This window comes from Cygnus atratus, chromosome 2 (genome assembly GCF_013377495.2).
Source record: "Cygnus atratus isolate AKBS03 ecotype Queensland, Australia chromosome 2, CAtr_DNAZoo_HiC_assembly, whole genome shotgun sequence".
In the NCBI taxonomy this organism is placed as follows: domain Eukaryota; kingdom Metazoa; phylum Chordata; class Aves; order Anseriformes; family Anatidae; genus Cygnus; species Cygnus atratus.
This window is the reverse complement of record NC_066363.1, coordinates 27,304,247-27,329,339: the sequence shown is the minus strand read 5'-3', so window position 1 is coordinate 27,329,339 and position 25,093 is coordinate 27,304,247. Positions and strand designations below refer to the sequence as shown.

The following is a 25,093-nucleotide window of genomic DNA, read 5'->3' as shown; positions in this document are numbered from 1 at the left end:
ATATTGGCTTACCAAAATGACCTGTGTCAAAAGTGTCTATCCTAAAAGTTCTACCATTTTAAAAACAAAGAAAAGACTATTTACTACTCTGCCTCTGAAACCAAATCTGACTTCCTTTACTATTCATAGCAGCAAAGTGCTGTTTAAACCAATAGTTCTCACATTGTCTCAAAAAGTAAGATGATTGCCATAGGGATTTATTACATATAAGCACACACAAATATTTAAATTTGACTTGTTCAGAAGTGCTTAACAAGTCACATCAGAGCTAAAAACATTGTACATGAATTTCTGATTGCAGTCCTGACGTACTCCTTTCAACCCACACATCCAGAAAAATTCAAAGCTTACACTTAACGCAAAGCTTACACTGTTATTAGGGAAGGGAAAGCACCAAAAGCTTTAAATTTGCTAATTTGATGTTCAGCTGATCATAAGAGTTAAACGGGTTTAGCTGTATGGAGGTTGCTTTCCTCCTAAATTATGTCACGATCTGAAGGTGAGTTGTGCTTCTCCAGATCTGACCTGTGCTAGCACTGAACGTTACAGATCGTGGTTGGTACAGACAATCTGAGGCCTTGGCTGTCTGGCAGGAGGAGAGTTTTGGGTGGTGAGGTGGCGGTGGTGGGGCTCTTTGTTTTCTAGCTTGAAAAGTATATAACCTAAGCATTTAGCCATGTAAAGGGCGCTCCATCTGCTTCGTAAAGGAAGGGCTGGAGCTGACTTGAGTGCAACTAAGAACTAGTCATTCCTTACACAATCCACAATCTCACCTAGCAGAACAGATAAACAAACATTAAACCTTCTATTAAAGTGTTAACAGTTAAACAGATAGATCATCTTGCCCATCCAAGCCAAACACTTGTCTTTGCTGAGCGGAAGAAGCCCACTGCTCCATGCGCTGTAGGGACAGAAGGGGTTAGTGGTGCTCCACGCCCTGAAGTGGACCAGATTTGGAAGGTTTTGTTGATAGTCACGATGACTGGACATCCAAAGCTTAAGCTAAGCTTCCCAAGATCCATTACCAGTATGACACAGCATATTAATGTAAAATTCCCTAAGGTTAAGAAGTTTTAATATAAGGAATGACTGCCAGATTATTACCTGATACAGAAGAGGAGCAAAAGAGCTCCATAGCAGGCAAATAATGAAAGCAGCTTCCTACCGAGCTGCTGCGACTTGCTTCCCAGTATACATCCTGTTTGATTCTTCTCTCTTTCAGATCACCTTCTGGCTAATTGCTACAAAACTACTTTATTTAATAGGTATCAGAAAGGACAGAGTAGTCTCATCTTTGCCTATTCTTCCAGGCCACTTCAGAGCCTTCTGGAGATAAACAAGGTACATGGCTGGGTTTCTCCTGTTTTAACAATATTCTGCACCCTGCCTCTGAGCCTCTGTAATGCTGACATGTCTGTACTACACAATTTCTCCAGTTCCAGTTTACGGGTCTTTCTTTCATATCCCTCAGCTTTCCTTTCTTCTCTTCTTTATTCTTATGAGTACCTAACAGCACTTCAGAAAGCAACATGCAACAGTAAAGGCAAGTGTTGATAAAGATTTCTTTTAGCTTTCCTTGCTGATTCTGGTACCTTTAGCGGGTAAGGAACATAGGAAAGCTAACAGAGAAGTTAGAAAGATAGCCTGCATAGCTTTGCAAGCTCTGAGAAATAAATTAAAACAAAACAAAACAGAACAAAACACCACAGGCAATAGCACCATAGTCTGTAAGTTCGGGAAAAACCCTAAAACCTCTTTATTTGTCTCTTCTGATCAGCACAGTTATCTTCAAGTTGAAGACCTGCAGCTCTCACTTTAAAGGAGATCTTAGCCTCTGTAGTTGCTAATCAATTAGCAACACTTACAGGGAAGCCTTCCTTCTTGTCATGGCCGAATAGGCTCAAGGTGTGCATCAGAACAAATTCAAGAAGATATTTCTGATATAGACATGGAGGTTTGCTCCATGTCCATATAGACATGGAGGTTTGCTAAGAAGACTACCAAACACACAGAACATATATTTATGTTAATGATGTTTATCTGGAAAAAACAAAACAAAACAAGAAACAGCACACTTCAAATATGTACTTAAACTTGTAGATGCTGTATATTTCAAAGCTTTTCTGTAAAGTCTACTATGCACAAATTTGTTATATTCCCTCCTGAAAGAAAGAACTGGCGGAGCTTTTATTGAGGTGCTGGTATTTGCTTGTATGTCATCAGTCCTGTATTGTGAAGAGGAGAGCAGAGCTAGAAAGCCCAAAATGAAAAACAGGAAAAGGTTACATCTAGGAATCAATTAAACAAAATCTTCAAAGGACCTCCTGCCTCCCCCACTCCCACATTCCAGGGAAAAATGATCTCTCACTTGCTGTCCTATTCCCATAGCTCGGACGATAATCAGAAATCCCTACAATGCAATGTTTATTTTGTTTGGCAAATTATACATTTAAGAACACCTGTTTCTATCTTAATTGTCCCTCAAGCTGGATGAACTCTATTTACAATGCAAATTAGACCATCATGTGGCAAAAGTAACTTCAAAGAGGAAAAAAAAAAAAAGGGAGACAGCACAAAGCATCTTGGATCTTCTTTTTTCTCCCAGGAGCCTTACAGTTGTTAGAAGGGTGCCAAACGGGCAGCCTCAGAAATGAAACCCTTTCTGCCACAGCAGATACTGTGTATTGACAGAGACAGGGCAAGAACCAGCTGTCCTTATTCTCAGTCCCACTCCATGTTTCAAAGGAAGGAAGGATGAATTACGTCAGAAATATTTTATTTTTAAATGTCATTTTACCATACTCAATCTCTATATAAGGTTGTGAAGTTCTTAATAGTCTGTAGATGCTGATACTATTTAAATAATCAAAACAATATAATAAACAAAGACTAAAAGGTATGGGAGGAACATAGTGCAGACAGGCCAGAAACAATGAAAAAAAGTGTCTGGTCATTATAACAAATGCCATAATCTGATCTCTGATCCAACAGTCCTTGGGTCTCAGTCCACCCATCCTCTCATGAGAAGGTCTTGGGTCCAATATCATGAGCTTACAACAGAAATGAGAAAAGAACTCAATATTTCCTATTTCAGTTCCACGCATAAACCACTACTAACTCTCCCAAGAAAAAAAGCTATTTTTTTAAATTATCTTAAAATGCTCACATTCGCTTTTTCATTTATAGAAAGTCACATCTCATGTTACTACTTTATTGGACTGACTTCCCTGCAAATTATGCAACGTGAAAAAACCACAACCTGGGGAGGATGGCTGTTCAATGCGGTGTGCAAAACCCATGTGTGGTAGAAAAACGCTGGCCAAAGTCAACCTGGTCATACCTCACTGCTCCCATGCTCTTCAGATAAGCAGGGCTTAAAAATGCAAGGGGCAGCATTAAAGTGTGCTGCCAAGCTGACTCTTCGGGCACTTTGTCCCCTTCCAAAAGCAAGAACAACTGCTCCAGGGTACAGAGATGGAGGCCACGCTAGGCAGTATAAGCAATGCCCAGCATTGAGGATGGACAGCTGGAAAAATTGTCATATTTGCAGTTTAAATCCTTGAATATTGTGGACCCCATCTTTTTACCTGGTACACAGTTTCATGTTCATTATGGCAGTGACCCTTATCTGCCAGCTATCTACATACAAAGACAAAAAGTTCCTGTCCTGAAAAATTCAGGTTGCACGAAGTATTTTTACAGTTCTGCCCAGCGCAGTCATTGCAGTCACTTGTTGGCCTTTGCTATGAGGAATTGTTTCTGAACACTCTTAAAATGATATTCAGATAATAGCCTCACGTGCAAGACCTTATCAAGCTAGATATACTTGTGGGCCTCCTAATCATAAAGGCATCCTATACAAGGGCTGAGACATATTTCACTCATATGCTGGAGAACCCACATCAGTGAAAAGAGCTTGATGGGGCCAACCTGACCAGCAGGTTGTTATGGTGTCCGTGGTACTGGAAGGAAGAACTGGACACCCCAGTAGAGAACATCCATCACCCATCAGGGCTAAATCAGCCAAGCTGGTTACAGTGCAAACACCAGCAGAAAGCTGCGTTATGCAATCAAAGCCAAGGTTATGAAATGGCTTATGTTCTCATGCACGCATTCCTCAGGCACACATAGAACTGCAAGTCCTAGAGAATTTGATATCTGACATTAGTCACACTGCTTTCTACTTAAACGTCTAACTTATTTATCCAGAACACAATCTATTCAGAGCATATTCTCTGGACATTAGCTAAACAAAGCACTGCCAAATGCTATGACGCACAATCCTGCTATGAGAAATATTAATTGAATGCACTTAGAATATCACCAAACAATTTACATTTCGCCAAGCATCGGGGAGTTAAAAAAATCAGTTACAATTACAGAAGGTATGGTACTCAGATTTAATTCAAACAAGCAAGGTGTTTTCTTCATTCTTGGCTTGGAACCCAAATGAAGAGGGATGAAAGAAGCAGTATGGAAACATAGATGGTAGCTGTAGCTGGCTACTGGCTACTAATTGTGCAGCAATGTTATATGTTATTTCAAAACCAACAAAGCATAAAATTATCATCTAAAGTAAATTCCTCCTCTTACGCTCTTATATCTTTATATTTTATATTCTTCAGATGCCTTTAAAAACATCTAATTCGCTGCATCTATGTGTGCTAACCACAAAGTCTGCCAAGAGCCTCATAAGGAAGAAAAAATGCAGTTTACAATGTACCGGGAAGCTGGATTTACAGTGCTCTGAAGAAGAATCAAAGATCAGTGCCAGCATTATTATCATCCAAATTATTGAACAAGGTTTTCTACCAAAAAGTGATTTATCTCAAGAAATGTGTACTTTCTGTAAAAGAGGCTTTTTTTTTTTTTTTCTGAGAAGCAGATCAATTTTCCTTAAAAAGCCAGCCTTAAGAAACAAGCAGTATGTTAAATATCCCCACAATATCATACCTATGCCAAAGACAGGGACCTGCAACGCTGATGTTGATATAGAAATATTATCTTTAATTGAGGCAATTTTGCAGTATTAGAGCCCATAGTGTGTCATAATGTGTCTTACAATGTAGGTAGCATTATGCAGTTATTTCTGATGTATCTAGAAATGGAAATTTTCTCAGTGGATTCTTCTTCCAATTGTTTCAATTGATGCTTTTAAGATATTCACTGGGCCTTTTTAGAAAATTTGTAGGAATTCCGGAGTGAGCATCACCACTGATGATAATGATCTTTGCCATTACTTTTCTTATTTGAAAAGAGGAACAGATGGGAAAAGAAAAACTACTTGCAAGGCTCACCGAATGTTTAGCATGTTGTATTCAGAAGTTCAAGCTAGGAGAAAAGGATCAGTAAAACCTTGCTGGAGGGGAGGGAAAGTGTACATGACATGAGAGTTTCTAAATATCACAAAGAAACAAACCAAAACAACAGAAACAGAAGAAACAAACAAACAAAAAAAAAACCATACCCAATATACACCAATAAGTACATGGCCTACATCTTTACAGAATTTACCCAGACTAGTAAAATACAGAAGCCACTGAAAAGGCTCAGAAAACTTCACGTCAATGTTGGGAGCTGCTATTCTTTCGAGGCTCAATTGAAAGTTTACTCAGCATCCCCTCCAGGGACTCCAGAAGAAATTTGTTTCTGCTCTGGAACTACAATAGTAGGTGGAAGAAAAAGTGCAGGAGACCTTGCAGTGGCTGGCTGCAGTACGGTAATGGCTTCTGGTCAGTGTATTTCTTTCTGAAGAGAAATGCAGCGAATGTAATCGTAATCCTAGCCTCAGATCGGTGTTGTCATTGGTTCCAACAGGGACAACTTGCACGCTGAAAGCTCCTGGCTAAGATCGAGTCCTTGGAGAGGCTTTTAGAGCAGCAATGGCTGTCAATGGAAATCAGCTTTCCTGTTTGCTTTGGGCTCTCGTTTCCCAACTTTTCATGACTCACAGTCTGTAATACAGCACCGATCTGTCTTTCTTAAAAGAGCTCCTGCTACCTGCACAAATGTCATGTCTTAGTACACAGCATGTTTTTTTCTCCATTTATCAATATCACTGCTCAGAATAACACAGAACCAGGTTCTAAAATAAGTTTTTAAGTATATTTTTTACTGATTTATGACATATATTTTAGTTATATATCCTCTTTAAAGCATGCTCTTCAGCTGTTTCCTAGACTAGGACAGAATCAAGGTCAGGTTAATGTTCCTGAGATCTTAAATAAAATTCTAAAACAGTAAAAAGTACCTCTGACATTCTACATTTTTTATTATTATTATTATAATAGAAAAGCTCCCCACAGAGTATCCTGGCACACTGACAGCAACAGGGGAATCTCTGCTAAACCACACTTTTGTATTAGCAATGATATGCATTTCTACATCTTTATTGGCCTTAAAGCAATTAGAAAAGTATCATTGTTCAGAACTAGCTTTTTCAGTCATGCAGGAACAATTTGATATTCTAAATGCAGAATGAGCTGTCTGTATTTAATACATGTTCCTTGCCCCCTCAAACAGCTAAAACTGTTAATCACTATAGAGGGGAAGCACTGCAAGGTTGCCATTTGAACTTGTGATACTTTGAATAGTTGCGTGGTTAAAGTGTGTTAATTATCCTAGTAAATACTAGAAATGCCTGTTAACACTTGTAAAATGCAATTCCACCCTGAAAAGTATTAAGTAACACAAAAGACCGCATATCTAGTGTCTAAAGCATCTATTCCCTTATTAATGCTAGAAGAAAAACATTGTTTTTCTTAGTTAACAATTTTACAAACTCCAACTGAAATAAGATTAAGCTTCTGTTTTACTCAAACCCCTATAACAATGATTTGACACATGAAATACTTGGAGGGTGTTTGGTGATAAATTTAGCTAAGATACTGAACTTCATATAACTGAGATTGTATAATGATATTTTTATTTCTAAGTCCTACACCTTTATTCCTAATACCATTTATTTTACTTAACTGCTTTATTCATTAATTGTTTAAAGACAGAAAATCATAACATCTCAAATGTGGGCATCTAGAACAAGAAATCACATAATTGTGAACAGGGATGCAACATGAGGAAAAACTGTAGAACTAACAGAAAGTAAAAATAATAAGAAGGCAGAAAATAATTCTAAATCTTAATTAAAAATAGGACTTAATTTCCCACCATAACTAAAATAGTTTTGCCATATGAATTTGGACTATATAACTTTTACAATGAATGCACCTAGATTTCCATACAATGAAAATGACAGCAAATTGTACAAGCCAAAATGCAGAACCTCAAAGATCCAAAAATAGTAACTGATCTGAGTAAGAGGTGATACTGCTCTGAGCCTGCCACAGATTTGGAGCTTTGTCACTCAGCATTGAAAAATACCACATCGAAAAGAAAGCCTGATCTTCATGCTGATCACGATGAGAGGTTTGAAATAAAAGATGAAAAAAAAAACCTATAACCCTAGTTTCTGCATTAAGCCCTATGTAGGTGAGGTAGGGCCCTAGTTTCGTTTCTTTTTTTTTTTTTTTAGTGCCCAAATTTCTTTTTTTTTTTCTATAATAGAATTCATTTTTTTGTTCCCCTTTCCTGGAGCCAGGGATATTCCAGCACACAAATGATTTTGTCACCAATTTAAGATGTCAGAACTCACTTCTGTCTTAGAACAATACTGTAGCATGGGATCCTTCTACAGCAAAATGTTTTTATGCTAAAAATAATTTTGGAACAATTACATTTGCATTGGAATCAAAACTTTATTCCCTTCCTTCTCTTCACTTCAATCCCAACCAATTCCAGCACTTTTGAATGTGAAAATGTAAGATGCATATCAGCCTTCACACACCCTCAGCAGCAGGGTTCCTTTTCCTGCTGCCTTCCTGCACCCCTCTGCAGGCCCTTGAGCACAGGGCACAGTCCTAATACGTGAATTTTGGACAACTTTCCCCTTTACAACATGAATACCGTGATAAGAATTATCTTAGAAGAGACAGAGAGATGTGGGTTCAGTAAGGAACAGTTTATCTAGTTCCTCTGTTCCTTTGAAGCGCTATGCAAGCTATTCATAGCTAAGACCTCATACAGTATAATAAGCAACACGAACAATATTCAACACGTTGTGCTCGTGCCAGTGCCAGGAAACGTTGCTAACTAGGCCAGATCGTTATACTTTTTGCTGCAGCATGTATGCTTAAAGATTAAAAAGTTCATGAAGATCACTACAGTGAGTAAACTACCGACCAGAAGAACTGCAACTGAAAACACGGGCAATTCCGGCCATCCAGCAGTGCATTCCTCAGCCACAAGGCAGAGGTGAAGGACAAGGCAACATACTGCAAAATGATCAGAGAAGTCTGATAAATGCTGATAATGGATTTCTTCTGCAACTTCAGTGTCATCCCAAAGCACAAAATACTCACATTTATTTTGCTGCCACCTTCATTTCTGGTGGAATACAAACCTTTGATATTCACTCCTAAAATTCAGTTATCTATTGAAGCAACTTTGAGCCATGAATGAATTCTTTGTACGTGGAGGAATATTTTTTGAGCAACTGGAATAACAATGTTACTTATCCCCCTAGAAAATGCTCTTTTAATTGGGCTGAAATCAGGAGCACTGTTTAAATTTTAACTTTTTGATATAGCCAGAGAACATACTAAGAAATGAATTTCCCATAAAACGTTAATTGCATATTTAAATAAACACTATTTAAATAATCTGTTTTAATTTAGCAGCTACATTTAGTCACTGTAGTTATCTCTAGGTCACCTGTAGTGACAAGATTTGAGTTTCTCTATACTGCTCCAGGCAAAAAAAAATAAATAAAACCATAAGACATTTTGGGCACGTGCCATCCTGAACAGGAGGAGCTCAGACAAACTGGGTCCCTGCTTCCATGTCTTTACCTCGTTCCCAACCCTTGCTATTGTAGAAGCTCCAAAGCAGTAACCTCCTGTGACAGGAGAAAGATGACACTTTCTCTGAGATGGTAGATGGCCATGGAGCAAAACCTCTAAAAAAGAGGATAATACTGCATTCTTGTTATTCTACTAAATGTATGAAAATGCAAGGACTTGAATGGGAAAGAAAGCTGTGAACTTCAGAAAAGAACCTAGAAAAGTCAATTGAAAATAAGAGCCTAGTAGGAAAATATTTAGCCAACAGTTTCACAAAAGAAATCAGTAATTTTTTCAGCAAATAGGACCAAGTAGGAAAAGCTGCCTAAATGTGAAGTTAAAATGATGTTATTGTTTGACAAGAAAAGTAAATCTCCCCTTGAGTTGTCACAGTAGTGAAGGCATCCATGAAATGTCTCCCTAGAATGTAAGTATCAGTGAGAGGAAAAAGACAGATGGGTAACTTCCATCTACAACAAGAGGAAAGAAAAAGGAAATTATCTTGGATTTGGTCTTTTGGTCTTCTAAAAGTGCTAATCGATAAGAGTGATTATAGAAAAGATTTACTAGTCTGAACCCAGGTGAAGCTTTTCTCCAGTGATAACTGCAAACAATGTTTTCGCAGTCCTTCGCAAAGTTTTGTTTGGCAACTGAACCCCCAGACCTTTCCAGCAATCCCTCTCCTCAGTCTTGGATCCTCAGGCAGAACACAAATGGATCCTTGGGCAGATGTGTGAATAAAAGTCACTGCACTAAGTGCTTTGTTCTGAGTTTTTTTTTCCTGCTGCATATATATAAACCCAAGCTTGTGGCAAGAGTAGCACTATGTTCTATCTCAAAATTAAAAATATTCTAAGTCTGAAATAGTGAATTAGGCAAGTTGCCTAATGCAACTCTCTACCTGCTCTCCCCACAGAGATTCAAGTGAGAAATAAGACAAAGGAAGGCTAGATATTTGACTCCAAATTCCTCCATACACAGCGTGTAGCTGGAGCACTTGTCAAGAGCACTGTCAGCAAAGAGCTTACCAGAAGCCGGAGTTTGTAAGGCTTCGATTTACAAATGGTAATGACAAAGACTCAGTGATCCTCAGCACCTACTGATTAGGCTTTTGAGACACAGGAAGAAGAGCAAGATGATTCTCAAAGCAGAAAAGGACCGAATAAATAAATACAGCAAAAAGAAACAGATATTGGCCATCTCTTTCAATTATGTAGGCCTCTTGTGGCCTCATGGTTTTCTGTGGAAGGAAGACAATTGAACCACAATGAAAAGGAAGAAATGTAATTTTTTAGTGTTTAAAATAGACTTGGTTTTATATCAAGTAGGTCTCCTATTTGCATTGCAACACTAGAAAAGTATTCTTAAAATTTGTAACAATGTGGAAACAAACAAAAAAAATGTGCAAACAAACCCATTTTATCTTGATGCATTTTTAAGAAGTACTTTAGAACAAAATTTGACTGTGTGCTACCCAATGCACAGTCTTTTAAAAATCTGAGCTGAGAAGTGGTGACGTTTTGGGGGATTTTTTAAAGATAGAAATTAAAGCAGTGTCACATTATGAAGAATTAATCAATAAAATCATCGAATCACACTTATGTACAGAAAAACATATTCCTGTCTTACCAATCTTGCATTTTGGACTGAAACGAGGCATTTTTGTGTGATTTTTTCCTTTCCATTAAAATGGACTGGCCACTGTTGTTTATTTTTTTTGTTTGTTTGTTTTGTTTTCCCCGACAGTGGCAGTGAAACTAACCTAAGAACACTGTTACTTTCCTTACGTGGTGTTTAGAGTAATTATTAATAAGCTGCCCTATACCACGGTCTTTTAGCCACCATTTTACACTAATGCATCATGTTGTAAATATCACTGTACCATCAGGCTATATTAGCATGCTGTCTCATCAAATGATGTATGATCTACATTGTATTTTAGATCAATTTTAATATTTTGAAAGCCCAGAAGGGTTACTCCCAGAGGCAGGATGACTGACCGATCAATGTGTTGACAGCAGCAAAGTGAACCAGCATTACTGGCTTTTAGTCCAACCACATGTGTTTGGGCAAGAGATACAGGATAATCAGTAGTTTTATCTGGGGATTAACTTAGTCAGAAGATTCCAAAATTAGACAAAGGCTAAAAAATGTGAGTGGGAACATCTGGGCACCTAATTTGAGCATCTCCTACTACAAATAACCAGCCAGTGTAACTGAATAAGCAGGCAATTTCATTAAGCATATAGCGAGTCTCTGCGCAAACTAAATAGCGAGATATGCGAATTGTGCTTCTGGATACACGTGCCTTGGTCGTTATTTGGAGTACACGTACCTCTACTAAAGCCTAGCTGTCAAACTGGAGAGGCTGCCAATCAGGCCAATTTTGCTATTTTATAACTTCTACATGGGAAGTAATAACTTCTTTGCTATCTGTAGGCAGTAAACAATGAAAATATATCATGCTTGTGGGCCACTTTTTTGTGAGGCCACAGTAACTTATCCTTTGTGACGTGTATAAGCAGACTTTCTTATGGATGGATGATCACGTTGCTTAAATTTTACACATGCACGTATGTAGACATAATATATGTACACACCCGCAAACCCCAAGGTACCCAACTGTGGAGGGCAGGAAGAAGTCCACTGGTCAGCAAATTTGGGAGATCTTCCTTGGTCTTCCTAACACCTCTTAGGTATTTCGAGCAATTATCAAACAGGTAGCAATATGAACGTTACGATGTAATTAAGCTCTATGAAGTAAATATCTATTACTATGTAATTGCTGACTTTTAGCTGACTGGGCTATTTACCTTCTTTCTCAGTAAGGTCACAACCATATACCCCAACCTTCTTATCATATGGCAGCTCTGCTTTGTAGGCACTCTCAGTCTGTGCCTAAGGCTGTGTGGTAAATGCAGGTCCCCCAAAGAACTGCCAGCTACATGCAAAGGAGGCAGGGAGCTAAGAAAGAAGGTGTCCACTGCAACCACCAATACTTTTAAAGAAGGATGAATAGTCTTCAGTAACGTAAAAACATCACTTCCTATAGCTTATAATCCTACGTAACAGTTGAATAAAACATAAGACCTTCTTCTGAAGGTACCAGCATTCAGAGAAAAGTACGTGCTTGATGACCTGATGCAGACAGTCTTATTCCAGTCCCTTCTAAGAGTGGATAATTTCATTAAGTGATTACTGCTTACATACCCAATTAAGAAGAGAGAAAATATGGAGCAACATGCTTTAAGGGCTTTATAGGTGAAGAAGTACTTGTAGTTAATATGACATATGACAAGCAATTAATCTAACCAGGCCACAACTAGAATCCTAGCTTAAGAGGGCTTTAAAAAAAATAGAAAGAAAAGAAAAAGAAACGAAACAAAAAACCCTAATCTGCTAATCTGTTACATTTTCTATAAATATTAACATTTGTCAAAATGGAGCAAACTAATTACAAACGTTGGCCGATAATTTTGAAATATCAGCCACCTACTCTAGAGCAAAAGTAGGGAATTTGAAATGATGCAGCAAATCTAGCCCAGAGCACCCTTCTTGAATTTTTAGATCTGGAACCTTCTGAACCATAACCTAAGAGTTGGCATCTCTTTTTCTGGTAACTTGTAAAAATATTCATGACAGCCAAGCTTTAGCAAACATTGGACAATAACAGGTCTGGAAGAACTGATTAATTAATATACATATACATACATATATATATATATTTAAAAAGACAACAAGGCAGCGTTAGCATTATTCGTGTACTGAAATTATATCAGATGATTGCCAGGTGATCTGCCCAAAAGGAGATCTTAAAAGTCTTATCAGCTTCAGCAGTACTTACTAATTTCTGTAGAAGATTAAAAGTAACAAACTCTTTTTTTTTTCACTTTTATACTATGCACTCACAACTTGCATGATCTTTTCCTTGATATTTTATATCTTACAGTATTTCTGTCTTCCCAACTGAACCGTATTGCCCCAAAACAAATGTGAAAGAAGCTGTTATCTACATCTATTCAAAATTCTTAAACAGCAGAGCTTTAAAAAGGATCAATTTAATGAGAATATTTTCCTCACCTTCTGGTATAAAAATATTTTTTCTAATTTATTTGAATACTCAGCCAAAATAGTGCACAGTACTATCTATATGGAGAAAGCCATAGATAGTTTTAAATTTAGGTCAGGAAACATGGCCATTCTATCTGCTACTTCTCAGTTTGTAGTATCAAATTATGCAAAGAAAGGTCACAAGAACTATAACACAACAACTGCAATTCATAACAAAAGCTATGTCCTACAATGATAAGTATAACAGCAAGGTATATAATTAAGAGTGACTATAACAGCAACATATAAATTAGATAATTATGGGTTAAGCAGTCCCTTGGAGGATTCTCTCTTGCCCTAGAAAACGTATAACAAGCTCCTTAGATAGAAGGCAATAGCAATTAAGTATTTGAGGGAGAAATAAGACTATAAAGAAAACCAAAAGCCAACACACAGTAAGAGGAAAATCTTAATTTACAACCTAAATGTGGCTCTCATTTTTGGTAGTTTATTTTAATACACTTACTGGTACAGTTTCCACCCATTAAATCTGCTGACATCTGTTGGCTAAAGAGCGCATGTCAGATTATCACGAAGTGCAATATCTATCAAACACGAGCTGCTTCTTAAGGTGACAGTATGGAGATGCGAAACACTGCAGCTATTATCAGATTATTTTTTTTTCTTTCTTGCATCAATTTAATAATCCCAGGTGCCCTGGACACCAGACGTACAATAATCTTCATAAATCCTAATTCACAGCCATACCATCTGTCAAAAATATTTTTTATGTCTCCTAATAGATATGCTACATAATTGCTTTCACAGTAGGACAAAAAAACATGGTTGTGCTAATTTGCTTTACCAATGGAATAGCTCATTATCAAAAATAACCCCACCGCATTACTGGAGTTTCCAGCACTCTTCATATATCAAAACGAACCTTTCCATTTGGTTACTTTCTATACGCTTAAATTCCCAATGAAAGCAGATAAAGATTGAATTATCTGGAAATTGTACTATAATAATGGAAAACCCACAAGCATGAAAAAAATAAGACCATATTATCTGTTTCTATTATGATGGTGTTGCACTGTTAAAATTAGCTTTGCATTTCATAGTCACAAAGAGACTAATTTCTCGGTCCTGCAGAGTGCTAAGCATTTTGGCCCCCGTCCAGAAAAGCACTTAAATGCACGTCTAACTTTTAGCTCATGAGCCTGAAGCAACTTCAGTGGGATCGTACATGCTTGATTAGGCCCAGAGCACTCATTACCCTGCAGGACGACCAGTCTCCCTAGGACAAACCTGGCATCAGGAGATGACCCTACCAAGCCTCTGTCTACTCGCTGGCGATGGAGAGGATGCTCCACATGGGACTGGTCAAAGCAGGAGCTTCTGTTCCCACCCCTTGCAGCAGAAGGATAAACTTTCAGACTAAAGCTGAGAACACCTTCCCTCCAACAAGTTTCTAAATATCTGCAGTTCCTCTGACAGCACTACATGCAATGCGAAAACCTCGTAAAACAATGCAGACTGCTGGTACTGCAATTCTTATGGGAGGTTCTGTTAAACGTTTCTAGCTGCAGCAAGATGGTCTTGTTACAATCTTTTATTTCTGCAGTAGTTTACATAAAGTAAGCAATATTAAACAGAAATATGTATTGGAGAATTCAATAATTGTACAGAAAACAACTCCAGTAGTACCCAAGTAAGTGGGAAATTCCAAAGACGATGACAGTTACAAAAAATACTCCAGAAAACATTTTGTTCAAAAATCAACCTCAGCTTCATTTCCCTTTTGACTAAGGAAGTGACCCATGAGCAAAGTATTACTTTATTCTTTTTTAAATCACATTTCTAAAAGCACTTGTTCGTGTTCCACAAAGTTGACATCTATTAAGATGTCAAATAGATAATATTTAAAAACAAAAGCAAGTTTCCAGAAACTGAAAGATTCGGTTGAAGAACTAAACACTTTTCTGTTCAACTATGCACGACAAATATCTGGTACTACTTTGCAGTTGAACAAATATCTTTTAACATACTGCACTGTGTTTATGAAGTATTTTTGTTCTAATGCTAACAAGCTTATTATTTCAATTAATGTTCTATGTCTCAACGACATATTGAGTAGGTAAAACAATGTTTTTCCAGTTTCGCTGAATTGGTAGATTTCTGCCACAAATTTATAAAAGCATCCTCATTACTGCAAATGGAAATATTGCTTTCCTAATATCCCAAATTATCCATTTCATTTGATGATCCTCAGTTACTAAATTTGATTTGAGAAACTGAGAACTCCTTTGAGTAAATGTGAAGTCCAAACACCCAAATCCAGAGACTGGAATTAAAATATATCTTAATTTAGTTGATGTTGTTAATTTGTACAAACATTTTTGTGACATACAAGTCCTTCAATATAAAGATTAAAATAAATATATATTTTCATGGTAATATCTGATATTCTATTTTGAAACTTGTTTCTTTTCTCTAACTCATTAACGCTTAAAATCCATAATATTATGCAAGTTCCTGTTTTTCTGAATCCCCACAGAACTGAACAAACCATGGATGCTATAATAACCAGCAGTTCACCATACCTAGCAACACCACATTAAGGGAAACCATGTCTGTGCAGTAACAACAATACCAATGCATTTTAGTGCCTCAAAATTGCAGGACTTCAGTGGCAAAACACCTTGCTCAGATGTGCATAGACAGAGAAATCAGACTAAAGTTTTGATGAATGAAAGATTTCTGTATCAGGCCCAGTTTTTAATTTACAATTAAAAAATGGAACTGTAAAACACACCCACACACACATTGAGCATTCTTAGATGAGCAACATCAACGCACACAGCTCTGATGTATCAAAGGACTTAGCAATAATATATATTACAATGTCATTGAGCAGAGAGAGAGAGAGACAAAGTTAGTTACAAGGTTAGATATGAGAAAGAGAGAGAGAAAGAATGGGCTGCTCCAGTGGTCCTGCTTGTGCAGGGGGGTGCGCCAGGTGCCTCCAGAGGTCCCTTTCCAAAAAAAAGAAAAAGGATCCTCAAAAGCATAAAAATACAAACAAAATGTTTTATAGTTATCTTGCTCATATCTAGGACTATACAGCAATGGAAAACAGGCTCATACTCATTGAAAAAACATTTTCAGAGGAAGTGGAGAAGAAAAATACGTGTACACCATATGCAAAAATCTTCCGGAAAGCCCTCTTTGGCATACACAGATTAAATATTAAATAAACCAGATGAAGAAAAAGAAGTCCAGATTTACAGCCACACAGTACTGAAACAGAAAACAAATACACAATAAAGACAGTCTATTATACTCACACATTTACAACATGTAACGTATAACGGTAACTGGGGAAATAAATAACTTATGTAAACGTTTGACATTTTCCATCACTGCTCACTACACTAATACTTGTATGCAATTCATTAACACTCCAGCTACAGTTCCATGCTTGCAAATCTCAAGTATAAAAATAAGATAAACAGCAACAGCACACAGCCCAGCATTCCCTTCTTAGTGTTTCTTTTTCAAATCAATATCGGTGGCCTTGACAGTATTGTCATCTAATTACTAGTAATGCTTCTTTTATGATAGATGGCAAGAAAGGCTGAGTAGGCACTTAGTCTGCAGAGGATGTGAATGTATTGAGACCTTCTCCTGCAGGACATTCATACTTCTTAAATGATCTGCTATCAAAGTTTCAGCATGCATGAGTAAAGAGATAATCTCCTACCTGTGAAGGTTGGCTGTAGGTCGGTCTGGTCTCTGGAAACGAAGTTTTGTCCTTTGACTCTCTGTTTTGATCATCAGCTGTCTCACCTAGCAAAGAAAGAAAATACCTATTAAATCACTGAAATCCTTCATGTGTTATAGGGAGTAAGAAAAGATCTTGAGCTTCCCTAAAACCAAATAATACAATTCCTTGGGAAAGGGAGAACTCTGTTGCCACACTTATATTTTACAGTTTTGAACATGAGAAAACAAACACTGGGTAGTGGTCTGTGAAAACCCGGAGTAAATCTGTCTCAATTAGTTAAAGTGAAAAATACAGAGAAGCAAAGAAAAAGAGAAAAAAAAGTAATAAAAAAGGGCCCCCCTATTTTTGAACACTTAGGGCTGACCATTAAATTCTAATAATGGCAAAGTGTCAAGCAAAGGAGATGTAGCGGTGCAAAGGCCATACCCGTTACAAGCATCAGTCACGTCCCTCCAAGTCAGGCTAGGAGGACACGTGCATGGTTATTCTATCCTCATTTACAACCTAGTTTCTGTACAGGAGATATCTGTGCACAAGTGTCAAGAAAGAGATGCGGCATAAAAAAAGAAATTCCCTGGTTTTGGCCATACAGGGAAAATGACTACTGGGCAGGCCGGACATTAACCTCATCCCATTGCATGGACGTGGCTACCTCTTTCTAGGATTTTGCAGATGAGACACGATCTCCCAAAAGCTGCAGCTGGTACCAATCTAAGACGGGTAGATCACAGCAATAAACTAGAGGCAGAGTATTTAAGTTTATTTTAGAGAGAGAAGTTACATCAGTAATTTTAGTAAAAATGTAAAGGCAGTAAAACAAAAAAGCAGCATTTCTCAGATATGGTAAAAAAAATCTAATTTCTCTAATTGTCTTTGACTGTGGGATGTCATACAAGAAACTGTAAAAATCTTGTGGATTATCTCTTTATGCTGTTAGTGCAACTCAGCAAATAGTTGGTAAGAAGAGAAAACTTAGAAAGATGAAAAAAGATTCAGTTGTGTCATTCTGGTTTTATTTTTATTTGAACTGATGGTGCTTTCTGTAATGGATTATTTTAGAAGCCTGTCTTCTTAAAACGTCCTGCCGCCACAGTTCTAAATGAAAGGGTTCAAGTTACTGTAGCTTAACTCCTTTGCTAAGTCTGTGTTTTTGGCTTTCCTGTGCCATTTTCTCCAGAGGTTTGGTTAGGAGTGGTGCACCTGGCAGAGGCTGCCATGAACAGCAGCCAGCTTCTGCCCATGGAAGCTGGTGGCATCCCGGTCTGCGCGTGCTTGCACCAAGCTGTCACCCACCCCCAAGGACCCACAGTCAGACCCCTGGGTACACTGCAATATTTGGAAAAGTACCTTATGAAATCTCGCAGTAGTGTTTAGTCATCGGGTATATTTTTAATACTCTAGGATAATTCCTAACAGTGTCAACAGTGTCAGGAGCATCGTCAGTAAATACCTGTTGTAGGTCATTAATGCCTACTCACTCCATTAGTGTCCACACCTTTCTAGAACCTTCCTGGAGTTGAAAAATGCTTCTCAGTTAGCCTGTAGTTCTCCACATAAAATACTCCGAAGTACTTGCATTCATATCATCTCTTTAAAACAAAGATAAATGTGTGAGGGGAGGGGAGAAGTGTGAAAAAAGTGGGAAGAGAACACAAGAGAAGGGGAGTCAGAGCATCTTCAATCCCTCCCTATGACACTGTGAAAAATAAAATTTGTAAGCACCTGTAAGATTATGATGTAAGTAACTGCCATTAAAATAAATCATGTCACCCAATTAGTTTACATATGTACTGAAGTAGAGGTCTGCAAAAAAAAATTATTAGAGGTCTTGTAAATGCCATCTGCAATGAAATATTGCAAAAACTTGGAGAGGCATGAAAATAGTTGGCAGATGTATGAAGAGGAGAATAAAACATATTTTTGGTACATTTGCTGCGGATGACAGTGCAAACAAGTTGAAATCGTAGCAAATTGAGGCTAGATCAGCTTCTCCAGAAGTGAGGCTGGTTGAGAGCTTGGATCAACTGCTTCAGGAAGTAGTGGAATGTCCCCCTCTAAAGGGCTGCGGAGAGAGGCTGAAGAAACATCTGTTATGAATGGCTTCAGCCCTGCCAAGACAAGGAGGATGAATGACCTTTTGTATCCCCTCCTAGTCCTGTGCTCTATGAAAGATGCAGGAGGAAAAACACAGGATACCCCTCCCTCAGACCACGCTTTGTCAAGGGAACTGGCAAATGCTGGCTGCACGGAGACTTGTGAAGATGCGGTGCAAGCAGACTGCAGCTTGCTGGACAAAGGCTAAGCAAGTGTGTAAGGGACGAGCCGGGTAGCCTGTCCGTAGCAAAGGGACAGCTAATAGAAATCAGTGAGAGGACTACTGAAAGAGTTACACTGGAGATCTAAGAAACACACAAACCAACTTCTTCCTCCTCATCTTTACGTACTGTTCCTGAAAAAGCACTTGAAAGGTTTTATATTCAAAGAAACAAAAGACCTAATTGATATGTGTTAGTACCATCCAGAATATACTTTTTTTTTTCTTCCTATGATTGGTTTTCCTTAAGATGAAAAGAAATCGTTGCTTGAAATCTGTACCAAAAGGTCAAAAATGTAAAAACGTTCACAGGAAAAGAGGAATAAGAACAGCTCATTGGGAGAGAAATTAAACATTTTTTTGACTTAGAACTTTGACATCCAACTCCCACAGGTGGGAAGTTCATGGTATCTGGTGTTTCACAACTTGGACTGACTTTGTAAACTGAACTTTAATGCAGATCTCCTTGTTAAAAAAAAAAAAAAAAGTGCAAATGAGAAAACCTCAACATCTTCCCAGATTTTTAGACATATGTATGGTCCTGCAAAGATAACCCATGAATCTTCGCATAGATTAGTATTATTTGACTTAATGGAATTAAAGCAGTTTTAGGCAGCTGCACACTAAGCTACCTAAGACATCCACTAGGATAGAATAGTTTTCTACAGAAAAAAAATATATATATTCTTGGTGTACTTCTTTGACAGCTTCCTTTCTCAAATATCCAGATAGATTAATCAACCTTATTATCACCCTATTTCTACTAGCCCAAGTGATGAATTGACTTTCACATACTTCCCCAATCCCAGCCTCTCCCAGCTCCAACAGTTCCCAACCTATTATGCTTGCCATAACCGATGCATCATCTCACCACACCCAAATTTTTTGTTCAGCTTGCCTTGGTTTCCTATTGACCTCACTCCTAATCTCTTCCTTCACTGCAAGTCAGTTTCTCTTCCCTCTTCAGTCTCTGCCTCTCAGATGCTTCCCCCTCTGATCTGGTTTTCCTCTTCTCTGCTGCAGCCCTACAACCTTCTTTTCTTGTCTACCTAGATGTTAGGAAGGCGGATAAAGGTGAATGCTGGGGACAGACAGCCTTGGGAGCAGGAACTAACATGGGTTCTTTTGAGCACCTTACACCCCCACGTTTGCAGTTTTTTAACTGAAAGAAAAAAAAAACAACAAACGTACGCAATCCTGACATAAATAGGTATGTAATTATAATTTTGCCAAACTAAGCAACTGAAATCTGGCTCTGAAAAAATCAAGAGCACAAAACGTTAGTCGGCAGGGCTACCAGCTCACCTCCCTCCCCCCGGTCAGTCTTTCATCAGAACTGAATAGCAAATCAGGGCCAGAGGGACCACTGTAATCATCCTGCCTAACCTCCTGTATAAATATAGGCTATAAGATTTCTTGAATTAATTTGTTTGAACTAGAGTAAGTTTAAAGCTGTATTTTAATTAAGAGATAACAGGCAAAATGATTCATTTTACAAGACAATTAGATTCCTGGCTCATATATCCCTTGGTTTAAAAGCATTATGCAAAGTTTTAGTCATAAAACTCCTATTAAAAAATGAAGTCATGTACCTCAAATGTCATACACTACTCAGAGAACATAAGAATTAGAAACGAAGGGATGCTGTGTGCAGTGTAATGTGGTTCAAACATCAGCCGCATAGTCCATGATACCCAGGATATCACTGGGGGAATTTATCAGGAAAATAGTCATGCTCATTCCTGTAAAATATTCCTTTACTTATCAATGGAAATATATTTTCACGTTTGAAAGGAGAGCAGTAGACGTTTATCCTACTGCCCAGATGAGGACGTATTTCAAGTCCTCAGTCTTGTTTTTAAGTTACTTTAAGCCTCTTGCAGGTCCAAATGAATGATGTTGCACTCCAAGGTCAGAGACAGGTTTTCCCTTCCTCTGAGCTGCTGCTGGATTTGCACCAACCCTCCCCAAGTTTCACTGGCACCTTCTTTTTCCATGAGCTGCATACAGGTGGTGCCCAGGAAAGAAACACACAGCCTAGTCTACAGTATGTACTCTGTACGTCCCCCTGTCCCCTCTCAGATTTTTTGGCATCTTCAAAAATTGGCATTTACCTGGACCTCAGCAAACTCTTGTATATAAAGGTTCAACCACAAGTTTGGCTTCTACTCAACAAGGAAGTGGGGTTTCTATTTATACTCTTTCCTCTTCCAGCATTTTGTCATCCTCAAGCTGTGTAGTCTCTTGATCAACAGACTGCATTTAAAAGTCTATCCTACCCTCAGCTTAGAAAAGAGAAAAGAATTGTAAATACACATTAGAGTAACTTAGTCTGCAATTTGTCCTGCTCTGTGCAAGAACCCTGTGAGAAAGCGAACCATGTGCAGCACAGCAAGCAGTAACTAGATATCAAATACACAAATTTCCACGTCATATTCAGCTTCAAAAGGAAGACAGTTATTTTCCATTATACTTTAGTTAGTTCCTTAACTATTTCTTGCCTGTCACTGCTTTTTCTATCCTACCTAAAAATGGCAGGATTCTAGTATTCTGGCTTATGCTTCGAATCAAAAAGGCAAACAGTTCTAAGAAAGGATTAGTAGGATCTGAAAATGGGGGAAGCTGATGCTATGGAAACATAAAGGTTTTAATGCTGTTTCTCGACCCTCTTTCCTACTCATAAATCTTCCCCTCCTTCCCTCAGTTAAGGAAGGAAGACCAGACACACCAATTTTAAGTCAATCACAGAACTTCAAGCTTCAGTTCATCAACAGTTGCACCATTATAACACTATCAGCCTAGGGAGGTGTTTAGGAAGTACTGAAGTTCCTTCTCCCCTCCGATCATCTGACTCTCAGGTCTGCCTACAATCTCACTTGTGTGCAGAAGTGTGGTTTGATAGTATTGCTTTTCAGCCCTGCTCTTCTCTCAGCCTCATTTAGCAGCTTCCGGCAACTTCAGCTTCCATTGGTTTCCAGATCCAAGCTTATTTAGTAAAAAGTTCCTCTTCTCCTTTCTCTGTGCACACAACACACGAGCAATCAGCAATGGACTCCAAGCTGCTGCTGTTCTCCTCCCTGCCATTTCCATCCTCAAACCTTGTCTCAACAGCCACAGTTGCTTTTAAGAAGAGTCCACAGCCACATTTAGCACCAAAGAAGAGTGCAGAGCTGCCACTCCAGAACATCAGTCAAAGATGTTTTCCATACATATATTTCCGTATATAAGTTTTCCAGGCACCACTCACCCAATGAATGAGCTTGTGGACTGTAGTGGGGTGGTTCCAGGGAACACAGCTGGCAGTATCCAGAACTTTGGAAATCTTTGCTAATGAGTATGTATTGTATACAAATACAGCAAAGTGGAAAAAAATTTGATTTGATATTTGCTGTTACAGATTAACCTAACACTCACTGATTCACCTGAATCAAATAAGGCACTGACCAGGTGCCATCCTCTTCAATGCATGAGATAGGGCATGGATGGACAGGTGATTCTTCTCTTTTCTTAAAGTGGGACAACCATTTTGTACAGCATTAGTGCTGTACAACCTATACATTAACTCTCGTTAGCTTCTATGTATAGTTGGCAAAACAATGAGGTCATCCTAGTTCCAGGTCACCCCATCCTGGTTTCATATTAAAGCTTTTCATATTAACAGCAGTTTCATTTCAACAAGCTAATAATACCTCCTAAAAATCCAATATATCAGCAAAAAGAATCTCCACATCTGCAATTTTCAGCAAAACAAAAGTTTAAGAGTTTATGCTGCATATGGGTAAAAGAGAAGGAAGTCTGAGTAAGCCCATGCTAAAGCACAGGTCTGTGTTAGTCTAAGCAGGCCCACACTAGGGTTTTGGCAGCCCTATATGGAATTTTAACAGTGCTTTTATAGCTGGATATTACGGCATCCTATAAATGAACCTTTTATCAGTAGTAAAACTTACCAGCATCTACCCTAGTTATTCTGATGAACCATGAGAAAATCTGTATAAACTTTGCAGAGTGAGGACCCAGAAAGACTGATTTCTTCAAACTTGTAAAAAGGGAAGGGAGGAAAATGTAACAAGGTAAACGTTATCATAAATGTTCTTGCATTTGCAGACATGAAGCTAAAAGGTCCAGTCCTTATTAAGAGGAACAGCAAATCAAACCTCTGCACATGCCACCAAAGATTATAGGAGTACAACTCCAGATTTCCACCCGGTTGCATTTTGGTATCTCATACTTCTGTAGGTGATCTTAATGCAGAGTCTCCATCTTGCTAAACAATTATGTCAGTCTTCTCAACCCGCATCCCACTATCAAGACCACAGATCAAACACTCCCCAACAGACTTTTTTTTTTCCAAGCTGAAGCTCTTAGAAGATGGCAACAGAAAAAACATTACAAGAGTTTCTCATGTATCTCCTGTAGAGTTTCAGTATCACAGATCTACATACTGTTAAATTTGCAAAAAGCTTTTTATTTCTGTGTTTTTATTTTTTATAATTTATATCCAGCTTCTTAAAGTTTTTCTTTCAAAGCTTTCCTGGATCCTAAGACAACGGACCCTTACAGCTTAAAACCAAATCCATCATCAGCCACTTCACTGAGACCAAAGCATTCCCTTTCCCTGCAGTTACCTGCCTTTCTTTTAGGGGTGGTGAGGTCTTTGAGAAAACAGATTAATTGAAATATTCAACAAAATCTTGGTTGGAAGGGATCCCTGGAGGTCACATTAGTCCAATCTCCAGTTCAGTGCAGAGCTAACTTCAAAGTTAAACCGTGTTGCTCAGGTCCTTGTCCAGATGAATTTTTAAAGCCTCCGAAGATGCAGATTCCACAGCCTCTCAGCTCTCATTTAAATCTATCCCTTTACTATTTGATCCCTCTAACCCACAGACACATTCAAAGAAAGCTGTAGATTTCATTCAGTGATGTATTATGTTTCCTCCTTATGATTTCTTGTTTTACCCCCCTTTTTCAAAAAAGAAAACAAACTTATGATACTTCCATGTCGAGCAAAAAGAAAGGCTAAGGATCAATCCCATTCTGTTTTATGCTTCCATGCAAGTACTTTCCCCATTATGCTCTCCTACCAACCTTTCTAGGTGGCCCACAAAAACACCGAATCCCCTCACCGTTTTCAGCAGACCTCACTCATCCATTTTGCTGTTTGGAAATCCCATTCTTGAGTTCACTACCCTATATGTTGCCGCACCTTTCTTACTTTGTTATCAGCGTATTGCCCGCGCCTAAGGGCAACAACTACTTCACAACTATTCACTACTCTTCCTGTGTTACTGCTACTGATACTGCTTTATGTATAAGCCACGACATATCTATTATGTGTAAGCATTTTTCGTGAATGTTGCCCCCACAAAAAAATCTATAAAACTGCCTGGAAGGCATAGATTAGATGCCACAGGCCAGTCTCCACATGCATTCGGTTGCAGTTCTTGACATTCCTAGAGAATCTTCAATTCTTCCTGTCATTCACTCTAGCTGTTAATAAAGCCCCTTCTCTTCATATCAAAGTAAACGCAACCTCAAGCCCAAGTGAATCATACTTTACTGGGGAAGTAAGCCATCTAACCTACTTTTTTTTTTTTTTTTTTAATAAATTAGTTACTTCTTTCTTCAGACTTACTGTTTACATAATCACTGAGAATTTCCTGTCATGGTCATCTAGACCAGCTCAATCATCCTAGAATAACTAGGCTGTGTTAAGGTGAAGAATAAAACAAGAAGTCCCTTAAAATTTTAATGTTTGGAGAAATTTAGACTTATATTATATTATCTCTTTCCTTTCCACCTCACCCTCAAATCTGCTTCCTGGGTAGTGACTTAGCACAATCCAACTTTGTTATATGGCAAATCTGGTATGCAGCAACAGCAAAAGAAGCAGCAGTTTGAAAGCCAGACTTTCTCCTAAGGTTACAGTCTCTTCACGATTCCTTTTTGCTTTTTCAAGGGAGGGAGGTAAAGATAATATTATTTGCCCTTATTTGTTCTATGTCTCTTGCTTAACTCCATCTTTACCTTTGAGGAGGATATGACAGA

At 38.2% G+C, this 25,093-nt stretch overlaps 2 protein-coding genes across 2 annotated transcripts in view; one reads left to right on the top strand and one right to left on the bottom strand.

The window, feature by feature from the left end:
- Positions 1–25,093, top strand: part of ASNS (asparagine synthetase (glutamine-hydrolyzing)) — an 853,397-nt gene that overhangs the window by 621,997 nt on the left and 206,307 nt on the right. The window lies entirely within an intron of this gene.
- UMAD1 (UBAP1-MVB12-associated (UMA) domain containing 1) overlaps positions 1–25,093 on the bottom strand; it is a 79,652-nt gene that overhangs the window by 2,355 nt on the left and 52,204 nt on the right. Inside the window, exon 3 of the mRNA XM_035545170.2 lies at positions 16,711–16,796. Within this exon, the coding sequence (XP_035401063.1) occupies positions 16,711–16,796 (86 nt within the window). The remainder of the gene's footprint in view (positions 1–16,710; positions 16,797–25,093) is intronic.